This window comes from Odontomachus brunneus, unplaced genomic scaffold (assembly GCF_010583005.1).
Source record: "Odontomachus brunneus isolate Ranch 3 - 2012 unplaced genomic scaffold, Obru_v1 Obru_scaffold_030, whole genome shotgun sequence".
Taxonomy (NCBI): Eukaryota; Metazoa; Arthropoda; class Insecta; order Hymenoptera; family Formicidae; genus Odontomachus; species Odontomachus brunneus.
Window position 1 is genome coordinate 1,887,189 of NW_022639480.1, and position 15,653 is coordinate 1,902,841.

General features: G+C 42.7%; 1 protein-coding gene across 3 annotated transcripts in view; it reads right to left on the reverse strand.

Moving 5' to 3' along the window:
- Positions 1-9,538, reverse strand: part of LOC116843173 (transcription factor SOX-9-like) — a 14,519-nt gene extending 4,981 nt beyond the window's left edge. The window contains exons 1-2 of one of the 3 annotated variants that reach the window (XM_032813350.1): positions 8,070-9,538; positions 4,699-4,827 (exon numbers count right to left, since the gene is read on the reverse strand). In XM_032813350.1, coding sequence (XP_032669241.1) covers positions 4,699-4,827; positions 8,070-8,308 — 368 coding nt within the window. In that variant the 5' untranslated portion in view covers positions 8,309-9,538. Of the gene's footprint in view, positions 1-4,698; positions 4,846-8,069 lie in introns of all 3 variants that reach the window. The other 2 variants (XM_032813349.1, XM_032813351.1) reach the window with 2 other exon arrangements.
- Positions 9,539-15,653: the final 6,115 nt, after the last annotated feature.

Here is a 15,653-nt window from a genome sequence, read left to right on the forward strand (position 1 = left end):
CTTTACTTTCGCTCACGAAGAACATAGCGTTATCCCTTATGAAAACTTGAATCGAAAAGTCCTGAACCATTTTTGTCTTTAATGCTTAACGAAGCAGATATTCTTTAATAAATTCCAGCAAATCCGCACAGTCCTTTAAAAGTATACATGCGCAAAGACATATCAGGAGTTCTTATGCCGCTTTCTCGATTGTTATATTCTCCTGATACAAATTTACGATTTTTAAAATTCCAGATTATGATGCGCAAGGAGATATCAGGAGTTCTCGTGTCATTTTCTTTATTGTTATACAGAGTGTTTCATTTTGATCGTCTTAGGTTAATATCTCAGAAATAGTACATTTTAGAAAAAAATGCTTTAGACAAAAGTTGTAAGGTGCGATGGGGAACATAAGAAGATACCATTGTTTTGACCTAAAGTGGCGTCACCAAGATCAGTTCAAGGTCAACTTTGCTTTTTTAAACATAAATATGTATTGTTTATTACGGAATTTTATTTTGCCTAAAGAAGCAAACAACTTTTGTTTGAAAAATTTTTTCATACGACCTCTATTTTCTAAAATATTTACGGAAATATCTACAAAATTATTGGTTTCAGTAAATTTTTTACTCGAATTATATCAACTTTACCGAAAAATAGTAAAGAGATTGTGAAAGAAGATTATAAAGATATTTAGGTAACAAAAATAATATTGTAAAGCCATTTAGAGAAAGCAATGTAACTATAGAGATGTTAAATAACTAGAAACGAAGAATGAGTATGATTGAGGAATATAAATATTAAAACCAAATTTCCTTCTGGAGTACTATGTAAGCTGAAGGAAAATATACTAATACTGCAACGCGCAATTCTAAGATATAGTAAAAATATATTTATAAATAAATGAACTACACCCAAGACTCCAGTCACATCCGAAAGTGTAATTTACATCTTTACTCGAAATCGATAGTGCGCTACCGCTTTCCTCGGAAAGATCATTCCTCGTAGAAAACTCGGTTATACGGAGCAATAGTTTCTTCCGGGGAGATAAAACGGATTTACCTGTTCTCGTCACGCGCTATTTGCGAGAGGGCCCGAGGAGCGGAAGGGCAGGTTCGGAACAATTCACCTGACGAGCACAAGGCGCTTATTGTGATCCCCCGGGGGCCCTTTATCTATCCGGCAGGAACCGGCCGGCAGCTGCGAGCACGCGCCAAGGATGAACCCGGGGATATCTGTTTTCTTTTTGTCGACAAACACGTAACGTTTGGTATCCGCCGAATGGCGATACGTTTCGAGACGACGCAGAGAGAGAGAGAGAGAGAGAGAGAGAGAGAGAGAGAGAGAGAGAGAGAGGAAGATTTCCAGGGGCTACACACCTGGCTTCTTATCGGGATTGACGTAAAACAAGTCGGCATCAGAATCCGTAAGGATTAGACGAGTTGCGATCGATTAAAATCGATTAAAATCGGTGAAAGACGAAGAATCCGTCTGCAAAGGCTCATCCCCTGTTACATTCCGATTTTGTTTTTTCTGACGTCACGTTGTTGCGACTACTTGTGTGAATTATGTAAAACTCCACGACTATATCAAGATTATATTGTGACCACTCGTACCTTTCAGTTTTCTGTGTTTCTTTTCTTTTCTCTTTTCTTTACTTTACGTTTCTTGTCACAGAACACTACGATATAATCATGGTTTATTTGTAAAGATGTTTACTTTACATCCACTTGTCGCTTCACCGTAAACTATCTCGATCGGCTCCAATCTTCGTAATCACCGTTGAACTTGGCGTTTTATCAGTCACATCGGTTCGCGGAGCGAGTTCATCCGTGTAGCAATCGCTTTCTAGTACTGTGTTCATTACCGAAGATGACTGTATCGTTTGTGCCTGCGCAAAGGTAGATCGAAATGTCGAAGCGGCGGCACAGACATCTCGATCGTCGCCGATTAATCGTGCAAATATAATTCTTTACGCGTGATCTCATAGAGACTCGCGATTTGGCTAATTCATTCGCGCGTACACGAGGAGCCTTGGCACGGTCACGAAAATATCTCTCGGACCAGAGTGTTAAGTGGCACTAGGTCCATACCAAAAGGTGTTAAATAATTACTTCTTAAGAGCCGAAACGTGCGGGTCAACGTATCCCGTATTTCAAGGCCGATTCTGTCCTTTCTTCCGAAATAAGAAAGGACCAAAATTACATTCGCTCGCGATATCAAATCACGATTCTTCCTCCGACATATTCATTATCACATATATTAGTTAATTTCCCATTCTATTCGAAAAAGTCTCGAAATATTATTTCAACGAAATATCTATTTACCTACTATTAGCATATGTATAACTGATGTGTAAATCTGACTTGCTCGACTTGCACAACCAAGGATCTTTTCAGGTTCGTTAAAAAAGAATCAAAGACCACCACAGGGATATTTCACATTTTTGCTTAATATCATTCGGAAACTTTGAATTTTTTATAAATATTTCGGCGTTATTCGGAAAAGCATTATCTGTGTCGACACAATCTCCTTTTGCATATTGCCATCGGCTAATGAGCAGACGATAGCGTTCTCGATTACACGTTCGCTCAGCGACCAAGCGGAAACTCGCTACACGAGTCTTCAGGAAAGAGTGGGAACTTGAAATCGGACGAACTCGTGTGTGGGGTCGACAATTCGGCTAATCCTTTACGCGACGCTCGTGATTGCTCGGCCAATCCAGACCAATCGAATATTTGTACCCTAACGTCCGGTATTTTCTTGCATTGGGTGCTGAAAATTGAAGAAAAATCGAAGAAGAATGTTCGGTCGCATGAGCGCAACAATCTATTAAAAATAAATAGTCCCAAAAGGTAAAAAGAGTCAGCGACCAAATGTCATTAAGTATTTTGAGATAAAATCAAATCAAAACTTGTTCTCTGCATCTAATTAGACGTAGATGCGATGACTCGAATAAAAGTAATAAACATTCGATTCTGTCGATGCACGTCTAACGGATGTTGTGTTGACTTGTTCCCGCGCGTCAGAAAAAATCGATTAGTGACTTTTGTGTCGGGTAATTTTATTTTTCAGCGAAAGCTCCGTCGTGACAATCGTACGGATATCGATCGTCGATCTTTAACGTGCGATCGCGATCACGATCGGGCCGGTATTATTAAATGATTCGCGACGGGGTTCCTTGTCGGCGCGTCCTCTGATGATCGTTCATATGGCCCACTGGGGCACCTCGTTAGTCCCAACCAGGAAGCGGAATTGTCCACGAGTCATTCCGAAGCCTGTGTATACAGGATGTATCAAAAGCCGCGTGTTGTCTGCCAAAATCGAGTTATATTGAAGAATACTAATTGTACGTTTCAGTCGCGCTAATATCCGTGACAAAATTGCATCATGCGTGCCGCAAGTGACAAAATACTAAATCGAAGTTCGTTCGATTAATGCTTGCTAATTTAGTTGAATTTAACGAACGATTATATAAATGGAAAAAGAGAAAAGAAAATTAAACATCTCGCAAGGTATATACATAGGAAAAGTCTCGATAGAAAGCTGTAACGACGTGAATGCTAAAAGGAATTGTAACTGGTTATAAAAGAGTGCCGACGTCACGCAACGTGTGTGCTCCCCGTTACATATGCGACCCCGGTTCACGGGTCTCGAGAAATAGGAACACTTGTACCACACACACACACACACACACACGTGCAACTTAGGCGCCACGTGGTACGAGCGTGTTTAATATATGTGCCGTTGCCTTTACGATTAAAAAAGAAGAAAAACTAGAAGTATTCGCGAATTCGCGCGTAAAAATAGAACGGATCACGAACAAGTGGTCGCGAGAATTGGAACGCACGGCGGTTCTCCCAAGTCGCGCAACGTTGGCGACGTCGACTAGCGCATGTAGTTCTTTTCTTTTTCCTCAATCAACGAGCTTTCAACGAAATTCCTTTGGATCAATCGTTACATCGAATGTCTCTCTAACTAAAATTGTACTTGCTCCGCTGAATGCGAGTTGAGTACACGCGAGCGAATTTCAACGACGCAGGATCGTCGACGATAAGCGCACAGGTGGCGTCGAATCAACGGCAGCTGAAACGATCAACGGATTTTTTAGCGACTCGCACGATCCGATTTTCTCCGAATGCGGCGAGCGCGAACGAAGATCAGCGAACGCGATTCTTTCACATGGCTGGCCGCCGCCTGGCGGCGAGCTCGCTTGTGTCTGTGAGAATCGGTCTTATCAGATCGAGAGCGGAGAGGCATCCGATTGAAGACACGTGGTGCCGATTAATTTTATCGGAACAGTGTCTTTCCGTTGCCCGGGGTCCGCACTTGAACGTTACTCGTCGGCTGAAGGCAACGCGCACATAAGTACGTAATATTAAGTCTCGCTGCTTTATCGTATAGTATTTTCTTCGACTCGACCAACGGAATATAATTTAACGTGAGAAAATGTAATGTATGTCGCCAGTAAAGTAGGACGTAATTTGCTAATGGAACATATATTAACCTTTAAAATATTTGTGTGTACATATTTAATCAGCGAAAACCTGTGGCCTGCGGGCGTATAAAATAGAAGTGATCAGATGAGTATCGAACCATACGATCAGCTTCGCACTACACCGCATACTCTAAGGGTTAAAGTAGAGTAACCGCGTCGTTATCGCGACTTGTATAGCACACAATCATTGACGCGCAAAGGAAAGAAAGTACGGTACTTGCCGCCACAGTTTTCCCAGCGTTTTCGACAGCTCGGCATTGTGAAGCTGAGGATACTGATCGGCCAGTTTTCGCCTCGCAGCCTGGGCCCACACCATAAACGCGTTCATGGGCCTCTTGACGTGGGCCGCTCTTTTGTCGCCGGAACCCCTGCAATTCCAAGACATTATCTTCATTGGAAACGATAACTCTCTACATGTTTACGCGAACGTCATTCGAGTCGTACAATTTTCACATCGCGAAAGATGCACTATGTCAATGACAGGATTATGGAATCACCTGGTAGAGGTAAAAACGAACTTTTTGGCAGCGAGAGAAGCTCTTTTACTCACTCTCTCTTTCTTTCTCTTCACCTCTCCCTCTCTCTCTCTCTCTCTCTCTCTCTTTCTCTCTCTCTCTCTCTCGACTATTTCGACGGATAATCTGGTGACTTGCAGAAGAAAATAACCAGAGGCGATGGCACGCATACACATATATATATACATATATCCGTATCGGGTTTTGCCGCCGTGGCTACCCCCGGGTCATCCTGGCGGGCGTGCGGAGCGTTTAAAACCGGCCTTAAAATAACACCGTAGCTGCCGACGTGTGACGGGTAGGAATGGACGTATCCCTTTCTTTCCGAGAAGATGACTTCATAAAACTTTTGCCCCGTCCAGCCTGGGGATCGACGTGACTGACGTGATTGCCACGCTGGAGATCCGCCCTCCCTATTTTTCTTTTTACCCTTAATCGAGGATTATTTAAGGACTCTGCCCCGAGCGGCCGCGTTGAAGCGCGAAGAACTACCGGCATCCTTAAAACACCGACACGCGAGAGATTATTTTTCATGGAAAACTGTTGAATCGATATAGAGAATCGACGCTTATTACGCTTATTTTATAGAGAGGAGCGGAACTTAACTCGGCAATAGCTTGTAACAGGATTTACGAAGGCTCGATCGGCGCCGAGGATTACACGGGGATAAGCGTGGCGAACGCGCGTAACGCGGATGAAAAGGAGCGCTTCAAGGATTCGAAAGCGGTCCCGTATATTTCGGCCTCTTTGAAATGAGAGGGGCGTTAAATCCGTGTGTAAACCCGCGGAGCCGTTGGTAATTAGCGTGAGTCCACTAACGAGGGTTTTCACGGCGCTCCTCCATGGCACACACGACGCGTCACGACGCGCGCTTTACCTCAATACAGGCAAAAAACTCGTCTCACGCGTGCGTCTCACACGTTCGCGATGTAAAGACGTGGTGTTCAATGTATAAAGCGCAACGCGTTCACCAAGAGGGAAAAGGATTGGCCCGCTTGACTATCGATATTGCGAAAAACTATCAGAGTCATCGGGGTGTACGAATATTTTTACGGAAAAATTGAAGCAGTAATACGTTTTCTCTCTTCTATATCGAATATTGTGTGCATCTCTTCGTTGTCCAGTCTCTCTTATCACTCGCAAATTAATAATTGAACTAATTAATAGGACGTACGAAGCGATTACTAGTATACGCGCGATATTCTCTCACGGAATCCATGGGAATTCAAAAGCGGTCGATTTTATCGGTTTCTATCGCCGGGAATAAACACCGCACCCTGCAGCCACCTCGAGATAACCCCGTAATTGAGGGTTAGCGATAAGCGTTAACGCTTCGTGACTTCCGTCGCAACGACGCTCTCTCGTCTGTCATCTAACCGCGCACGTACCTAGGAGAATCGCGCCGTTTCGTTCCAACGCTTTATCAACGATCGCGCGACTTCTTTCGGAAATTCTCTATGCGTATCCACTGATACCGAGGTCGCACGATAATATTGTCAGCGACCAATCTTTTTCGTAGGTCGAGCAAATGAACAAATGCGATAGATAACGTTATATCACGATCAAATCGTGTCGCTAATTTTGTCAATTTTTTTCAGTCTTGAATCTCAATTTTTCACCGATTCGCCGAATAAATTTGACGTCACATAAAATATACTATGTCGATGAACAAATATTTGGATAAGATCCTTTTCAATCCCAGTCTTAATCCTTCGATGAATTTTGATTTCCCTTTTACAAAAGAGCGGAGAGAAATATCTCTCTACCGTCGCGAAAATTAGAAATATGAAATCACAGCGGCGGCAGCCATCGCGAAGCTCTGGAACGTTGCACAATTTTCTGCGTATCGAGGTCACGCTCGATTTTATCGAGTTTGCAGCGATCTAATAATTTATTTTTTCTCAAGTGGAGGGCATGACGCACCGCGTCACCACGAGGTGAACAACGCGGAAAGAAGCTGGGTTTTTTCCTTCTTTCCCGACTGTTATCGGTCATTTTAAGGTCGTCTCGCTTCCCACGATCCACGAGTGGAGCACGACGGTCGAGCGTAACACGACGATCGGGCATTAATTAGCCAATTTGCGTTAATTGGCGACCGAGGACATTTTTCCGCGAGTCGCGTTTCCCAGGCCGAGGAAACGAGTGCGTCATAATTGAGTTAGCGTTACGTATTTTTAAGACCGCGCTGCGTTTCCCTCGCCCTCTCTCTTCTTCTGCACCGTCGCAACTCGTCGCGACTTCTTCCCTGCGTTGCGTCGTTTCTTCGTCCCTCCCTTTTCCTCTTTGCTGTGTTTTTTTTTCTTTTCTTTTTCTCTTTGATTTTTTTTTTCTTGAACACGTACAGTCGCGCATGTTAACCCCGCGAGGCTTATCCGCAACCACACGCGCGCGTACAGTGGATTGCAAAACGGCTTAGACACAATGAAGTTACAATGGCAACTTACCCAAAAATTGTCAAAATTGAGAGTCATTATAACGAGCTTATCTAGTAATTATATTATTAATTAATATTATTAATAATTATTATTATCGTTACTTGTTATCTCTTATCATTCTTGATTGTTAATTATACTATTAATGCATAATGGACTCTCAATTTTAACAATTTGATGAGCTTCCAACTTTATCGGGTTCAAACCGTTTTGCAACTTACTGTACATGTGTGTTAACACGTTGCCGATACGATTATTAAAACACATCACGAGAACACTGACGTCCGACAGATAATTGAACAAATTATTTAAGTTTTATTAAAGAAAAAGAAATATCAATTTCAGAAATTTTGTTCGGTCCAATAGGTAAATTATTTAGATAATTTTATCCGTCACATAGTGAAATAACTTTTTATGCAAATATCACAATCGTATCGATATTTTCCAGATTCATCAATTTACTCGAGTTACCCGTGATAGAGCGTGTTCCTTTCCTTTATATTCCTTCTCGCAATTATTTGGTAACTCTAAGTTGTGTAACAAGAAATCAAGTCCCGACATGACTCGAAATTTTGCGATAAACAAAATTCAAAGATTCGACCGATAGTTAAAGAAAGAGACGCATTCTCCGTACAAAACACTTACTTGGTGGCAACGGGTACCAGAGTCCAGTCGTAACCCTGGAGAACCTTAGCGACGGCTGCGCTAATCCCCTCGCCACCATTGGCGGTCACTGTCGCAGCGGCCGTTCCTGACGCCTTGCCATTCCCATTGATATTATTGTTGTTATTGTTGTTGTTGTTGTTATTATTAGCATTGCTGTTTCCGCCCGCGGGCGAGATCGAAGCGCCAGAGCTCTCCGGCGCGATGTCGTTCATCTTCATCCCCTTCGTCCTTCCAAGGAAAACCGCAAAAGTCGCACGATCGATCAGTCTCGCCGATTTATCGCACGCACGCGATAAACGCGCTCATCCCGTCGATCGATCGATCGATCGTTCGGCCGCCGCTATCAACGTCGTCGGCTTCGTATGTCACTTCATCATCATCGCGTGATCGCGTCACGTTGTTATCGTCCCGCAATTTTCTACTCGGGTAACACGAGAATCTGGTGGTTTCCTCCTTCCTTCTTTCCAGTCCGAAATTCACGTTCCAACTGCTGACACTTTAATTAAATTCGCTCGCTATCAGACGCGCATCACACGTAAGATTGATTCGACCGAGAGTCTCGATTCTATCTGCATCTTTTTGCTCGTCGCCAGCTACAATTCTTATCTCGTCGCCGCTTCTCTTTGTGTCTCGCAAAGTCTCGCGCGCTTCGCTTCTCCCCCCGGCAGTCGCGAAGTCGCGAATAGTCGACCTATCGATTGCACGCTCTCGTGACGATCCTCTTCGAGCCTTATATCTCGACGAGTGCCATTGAAACGAAATACGCATTACTGTCGTTACATCGACAACAATGTTATGCCCGTATATATTGTTCTCACATTGTGTGATTGTTGTCGGTATCACCGGAACACAAAACCGACACACGATTTTCGAATACACGAGTCTCCAGATAGATCGATAGATTGAGACGTTTGGTAACTTGTTGTTTGTCAGCGTTGTGTCAGTTACCTCGGACAATATCCGATTTTCCAGTTTTCCTTCACGTGCAAGATCATCGACTTTGCGAGGCTTTCTTCGCATTCAGATATCTCGTATCAGCATCGATCCCGAGTGACCTTTCGCTTCCGCTCCGGATCGTTCGTTGAACCAGACCGTCGATGGCTGATTGACGCATCGACCATTCCGCGGTTGGCCAAAAACAACACCGAAACTCCTCGCGGCGGGAATATATTTCTCTCACAATTCACGTTCGTCACCTCTCGAGGTACCTGCCGAGAGAGTACCTGTTCGCGGGAGGGTGATATCTCTTGAGGTGAGACCTCGCGCGCGTTTCCAACGAAAATACCATCCACAATTCACGTTCGCCGTAATGGTTCGCCGGTCTCGGCAAACTGGACAATTCGGCAATTCCAAGGTAGAACGCGAACCGATCGAGAGTTTGCGTTCGCGCGGCAAACTCGCGCCGAGGTCGAAGATTCGTGGCTCGTTGCGCGATCGGCGCTCGAGTGAGGTGGTTGTATCGCCTCAGGGCAGTTTCCACCACGAGGGGTACCGCGTCTTTGGCTCGATTGAGGGCGGAGCGAAGGCAGAGCTGGTAACACTTGTTGCTCCGTGCTCTCACGTCTCGGCAACCGGGAGGGAGACCGCGCAAGCCGTGGAGGTGGCGATGGAAGCGAGAGACGAGGAGGAGAGTTCGCTTCGCGTATCTGGCGGCCGTCGTGGTCCCTCGCCAGACACTGGGACGCGTACATACGACGCCGACGAGGATCGCGGCCAAATAAGGCGGCGCAGCCACGAGGAGGTCGTCACATTCTCGTCCATCTCTTCGTACCGTGCCATTGAACAAAATTCAAACATTATTGCCATTAACAATAATAATAGGAATAGCCAAATCATTGATTGTGAAATAATTTCGATCGATTTCAGATTCAGAAGGAGTTCCATCAATATACGCGTCAAGGCTACCTCTTCAGGTTACTCTCAACACTTTGTGTTTGAACGCTAAATTTCAACTATCGAAGAGTCAATCAAGGGGGTAGTTTTAGTTGACGGGAACCAATCGGACCAATGCTATTCAAGAGAATAATGCAATTTGCGGCGATGGTTTGACGAATATGCTGCTTTGCCCGCTAATCAACGATTGAAACCATAATAATATCGTGATTTCTCCCGTGTGTTCTCCTAGAGATTATCCCCTCTCTCTCTCTCTATCTCTCTCTCTCTCTCTCTCTCTCTCTCTCTCTCTCTCTCTCTCTCTCTCTCTCTCTCTCTGCGATACTTCGCTCCCCTGCCTCTCACCCTTCTCCCACTACCAAGCGCCGGTTATTCCATTTATATTTAGGTGCTCTCGCCGCTCTTTACCGACAAGAGAGTTTCCATGGCTACGATATCCTCACGATGAGGAGGACCAATCGGGTTTCCGCTTGCTCCACCTATCCCTCTCCTGGTTTCTCTCTCCTTGAAGCGAGAGCTCGTCTCCCGCATAACTCTCGACCGTTCCTATCCACAATCTCTCTTTCTCTCTCTATTCCTCCTACGCAATTCCGTCGATTGGTCCGTGGGTCAGTTGCAATTATGACGTCAAGAGGAGGAGAATACGAGCGCTGCGTCAAGACCGGTTGCACCCATGGTTGCACGTTGCACTCGTCGACCGGCCTGCGCAGCGACCGGACGTTAGCGTGATCATTCGCGTGATGAAGATTCGCAGGCTTCAGTGTAAGAACGCGCTAAGTCACCATCATTTGTAAAATCTATACATTCGATATACTCGCATATTCATGAATTTGTTGATTCTTGCAGCGTGGAAAGGAGATCAAAAGCATACGATCTAGTGTATTGATGCAAAATACTATATTGCGATATTACCGATGGATCTGTAATCGATGGATTTACGCGTCAGCTTTATAATTAGAAAAACTTGAAATCTAATGGAAGTAGTTGATTCAGAATACACAATTGTTGGATCAGTCAAAGAGCGCAGCTTGATCTTTTGCCTTTTTCACCGGCGAATTGGCTACCCTTTACCAATTACCACAGGGTGTCAGCGAAGAATAAATAGACAAGAACAATGATTACTTGCTTAATCAACATGGTTTGTTTTTGTCAAATTCACTCAGAAATCGAGTTGAAACTTTCGACTAACTCGATTTTTTAAATCGTTTGATTGTTTTTATTTACAGAAACACGTTACGTATATAAATGATGATATTTCTTGGGATTAAAAGATGATAATTTTCTTTATTATTTCTTGGAACAGCATGACAAGGATAGCATGCTTCCTTTAGATTTGTCAATTGCACGTTAAACTCGCATCTGCATATGCGTACGCGCATAAATCTTGACGTGTGTGAGTAGGTATGCTGAAGCAACTGTCTCTGGAACGCAGCGCGAGTCATTAATCAAGTCGGCTGTAATTAACGATTTCGTAAGCTCCAGCCCGGGAAGCCAAAGCGAATTAATTAGAAAGCAATAGAAATCAACTTGATTTCACAATGAAAATTAAGCATAACCGCTATGGCAAAAAAAATCCATAGGTAATTATTATTATTTATTTTATTGATATCATTACATTAATCATATTAATGCAATTACTTCTCGTTGTTTCAAAGAGATTCTTTTCGCAAAATTAATAATTACATAGCGATATGGATGAATGTATAGATTAGCAGTGTTTAATTGCGCTCACGATTTGTACGTGGTAATTAGGAGCGAAATGAAACGCCACTAGTCTTCATCATATTACCAGGTTGACGCTTTGTATTGTACGAGTATCTAATTTGGCGAATTATATACCTACGAATCCTGCGATTAGCGTATTAGTTCTCCGAAGCGGCGGAGCTGTGATAATCCTGATGATGGACTCACTGCTGAAGCTCTGACATATGCCATTGCTGGTCTTAATTTGAAAGAGACAGCCAATGGCACAACAGCTATCTTCCGTAGAATACATAGTCTTTTCCAAATAAACACAGAGTCTTAATATACATTATATGCACTAAAATGCGTTTATCCAGTACGTCCACTCTCCTCCATTGTTGAGTATGCCTTGGCAATAACGTCGAAGCATGCGGTTAACGAGATTTTTCTCTAATGTCTCGAATAACGACCTCCATATTGTGCGCAGCTGATATTATATTTCAAAGTGAAAACTCGTTTTCCCCGATGCTTCATCTTATGATTGTCTATATATTTTCAATAGGATCAGCGGCGGGAGGGTCAATAAAGATTTAATTATAAAGATGCCGTTTTTACGTTTCCATTTTGTACATGTCCAGTTTCTTTTTTCGAGTCGTTGTCTTCTTGGAGTACTTATTTAGTGTTATCAGGCCAAACCATTTACGAGAAGACGATAATAATGCCTTCTCATATATTCTTTTCATCTTATCTGCTTTCAAGTTATAATTTATATAATTAAAATTCAAGACTTTCGCTCACACACGACCTTTCACTTCGACAACGACATCTTTTCTGTGTCGGTCAACTATTTCAAGAGCGTTATATCTATTTTTTATGATATTAACATAAATAACTAAACGCGCCATTTAATTAGTGATTCCATAAAGTAATGTGTGAAACATCTTCTAAGATATCAAGATTATACTTGGACAAAAATATAATTCAATGCATAAAGATTACTTGAGAAAAAAATCAAATATATTAATTTTTAATTATTATCTCTTGTTGCACATAGTAAATACGTGACACATCTCATCGAAGATAGTTAAATAAAATCAAAAACAATCTAGAAAATCAAACAAATCATCAAGGGAATAGAAGACACCTGACCCACACGCACCATTGAGTAGTACTACTTGACAAAGCGAAGATGCGTCCCACCCATTGTTCAGTCATACGTACGCGAGTCTTCAATTCCTCGATAAGACCTGTCCTACAATATACCGTATGTCGGTATCGTTTATCGGGTGTATTGGGACGGCTGACAGTTCAGCACGTATGCGTCCGATATACAACGTATCGCAGAACAGGCCTAAGCAAAGTGACGCGGCACGTGGCGGAGACTGAAACTAATTCAACGCGCAGAAATAACAAATAATCTCTTAAATCCTTTTATTTTCTCATCTAGCATTGAATTCCCACCATGACCGATTACATTCAGCAGAAAAAGCTGCTTCGCAATTTGATAAAATTTGTAAATCTGATTGGTGTATATATGCTTTTAAATTCAGTCAAGATTAAAAACATATTAGATTCACAAATTTTACAACAGTTGCAAAGCAGCTTTCTCTGCTGAACGTAGTCAAAATTATAGTAAAATTGGTTGCAAAAATCCTTTGACTTCACGAAATATTCGTAATCGGTATCTCTCTGCATAAAACCAAATTGATTTGTATCGAGACGTGTTCTGCAGGTCGCTTGTTGCAACTCGTTGGGCAAGGTCAGTATCACATGCTCACTCGCTTCATGTATTTTAACACGAACACGTGTTAATTACATGACAATCATTTATTCTAACTGTAGAAAACTCTCTTATCACCGAAATTTCGATTGCATATATCTGGTAGCACACCTGTCAAAATTGCAGCGACCTTTCCGACTTTTTCGCAAACACATGATACGATATAGTTAATATGGTTTGCACGGCAAATTTCTTATTATGAAAGTAGAAGAAGTGATCTTGTGATTGAAATTATTTTTACGTGTACTTAATTTCTCACCTGTCATACTTGCGCCGGACTTATTACTCGCTAACGCGTGACGCGACGTTAATGCGAATGTTGAGCAATCGCTTATTATGTTTGTAGGAGAGTCTCTTTTCATTGACATGTTGATTTCGTATCCTACCTCGTTTCTCATCTGTCAGTTTTGCTTTACATTGATCGATCTGATGAATGCAGATATCGAGCATGTACGGTTATAGGATCTTATTCCCGATAGCATAAAAGGACAATTGAATAAATCCTGCAATAAGCTGGACAAACTCGAAGTTAAGTTAGCAAAGGCTTTCTCGGTAAACTAATGCACCCTGGCGTCGATGTATTTAGGTAGAAGTAGCATTATTGGACAAATTTCTGTAAGAGATTTGCGTAAATATTTGCACGCAAAAAAATTTCACTGCCATAGCTAATCATGGTTTTTACTGAAAATATATTTCTTGCTGTAACCAAAACTTTCATTACTTTTGCTTCATTACGAAATTGCAATATATATATGTGACGAAAGGAGTATATATATATATATACACTATTTATGGTATAACGTTTCATTTTCGCATATACTTTGACTGTGTAGAAGTATTTCTAATTCTGCAAGTTCACTACGATGTAAATTTTGTAAGAAAACTCTTTGTGAGTGCTTGATCGATAAAATTTTTAACTAGAGTTTTTAAGTATGTAAGGAAATACGAGGAAAGGATAAAGCGCGGGTCAGCATTTATTCGACATAACAGTTTGATCTGCGAATATTTATATATACCTACATAAAATTGCGATAATAATAGATAATAACGTTATCGACATTTGTTAATTCTCTTTGCGAGCATTTTTTTCATCGGAGCTCGTCATTCACTTTGGCATCTGCTTAATCGCGATTCGAGAAATCGAGTCGATATGCGTGCATGACGATACGCGTCCTCGTATACACGTGTAGCTATCGGCCTCACGTACTACGCAATGACGTAGCCGGGACCGACGATGACGGCGCAGAATGTGTCGAAGCCCGCGTCTCCGTTGGGGGTCTGAGCGAGTCGCGGTGCTCGCCACCTGGGGGGCTACATGTGTCGGGTACCCGGCTTGACCGCCCCCGTCCCTCTGTCTCGGGATCCTTTCAAGTGCCCGACGACGGCACACCGTGGACCCCCAGGAATTGCTGGAATTATTATTTTATCGCGGCGACCCGTGCGAGAGTCCTTCGCTCGATATCCTTCAATCCGTTAGAGTCCATTCGGTTCTTCCAAGGTAACCTCCTCGTCGCTTAAAACGAACTTTTCCGTCATTATATTTATTAATCATTATTTCACTGTTATTGTACTTAATAAATATAACAACTTTATTTTTCGTAATTGCGCTCGCACACACACACACACACATCCGTTTCTCTCTCGATATAATTATTACTATTATATTTATTCTAGATTAACTTTCGTGAATAGTATTAAGAATTAATATATTGTTACGCGCGCGCATCTTACTGTGCTTCTCTAAGTAAAGACTAATATTTAGTATTGCCGGTTGAATTTTTGTCCTGAAGATAAAGACACACAAATGCGAAGCGTACGCTTACGTTTCCTCAGGAGAAAACGCCGAGCTGCGCCTCAGCAAAACGGCCCTGAAACGAATTCTCGCTTACATACACCAAGAATGAAAGACGCATATTGACGCCACGTGCGCTCGCCCGGGATGTTTATCCCGGGAAGAGCGAAATTCCGGTTTCGTGAAATCAATATTATTGTTCCCGTCGGGCTAAATTTGCATTGCCGACGCGCGCCGCGCGGCCGTGGCGCATAATGCAACTGCAACGCGCGCCAGACGCTTGGAGAATCTGCGAATGAACGGTATCCCGAATGAAGGACGAGAATCGATGAGAGAGATATGGCTAGCCGCGATTAGACTAGTCGCCGTGCTCAAATATCCTCGTTTTTTTTTTTTTTTTTTTTTTTTGGGGGGG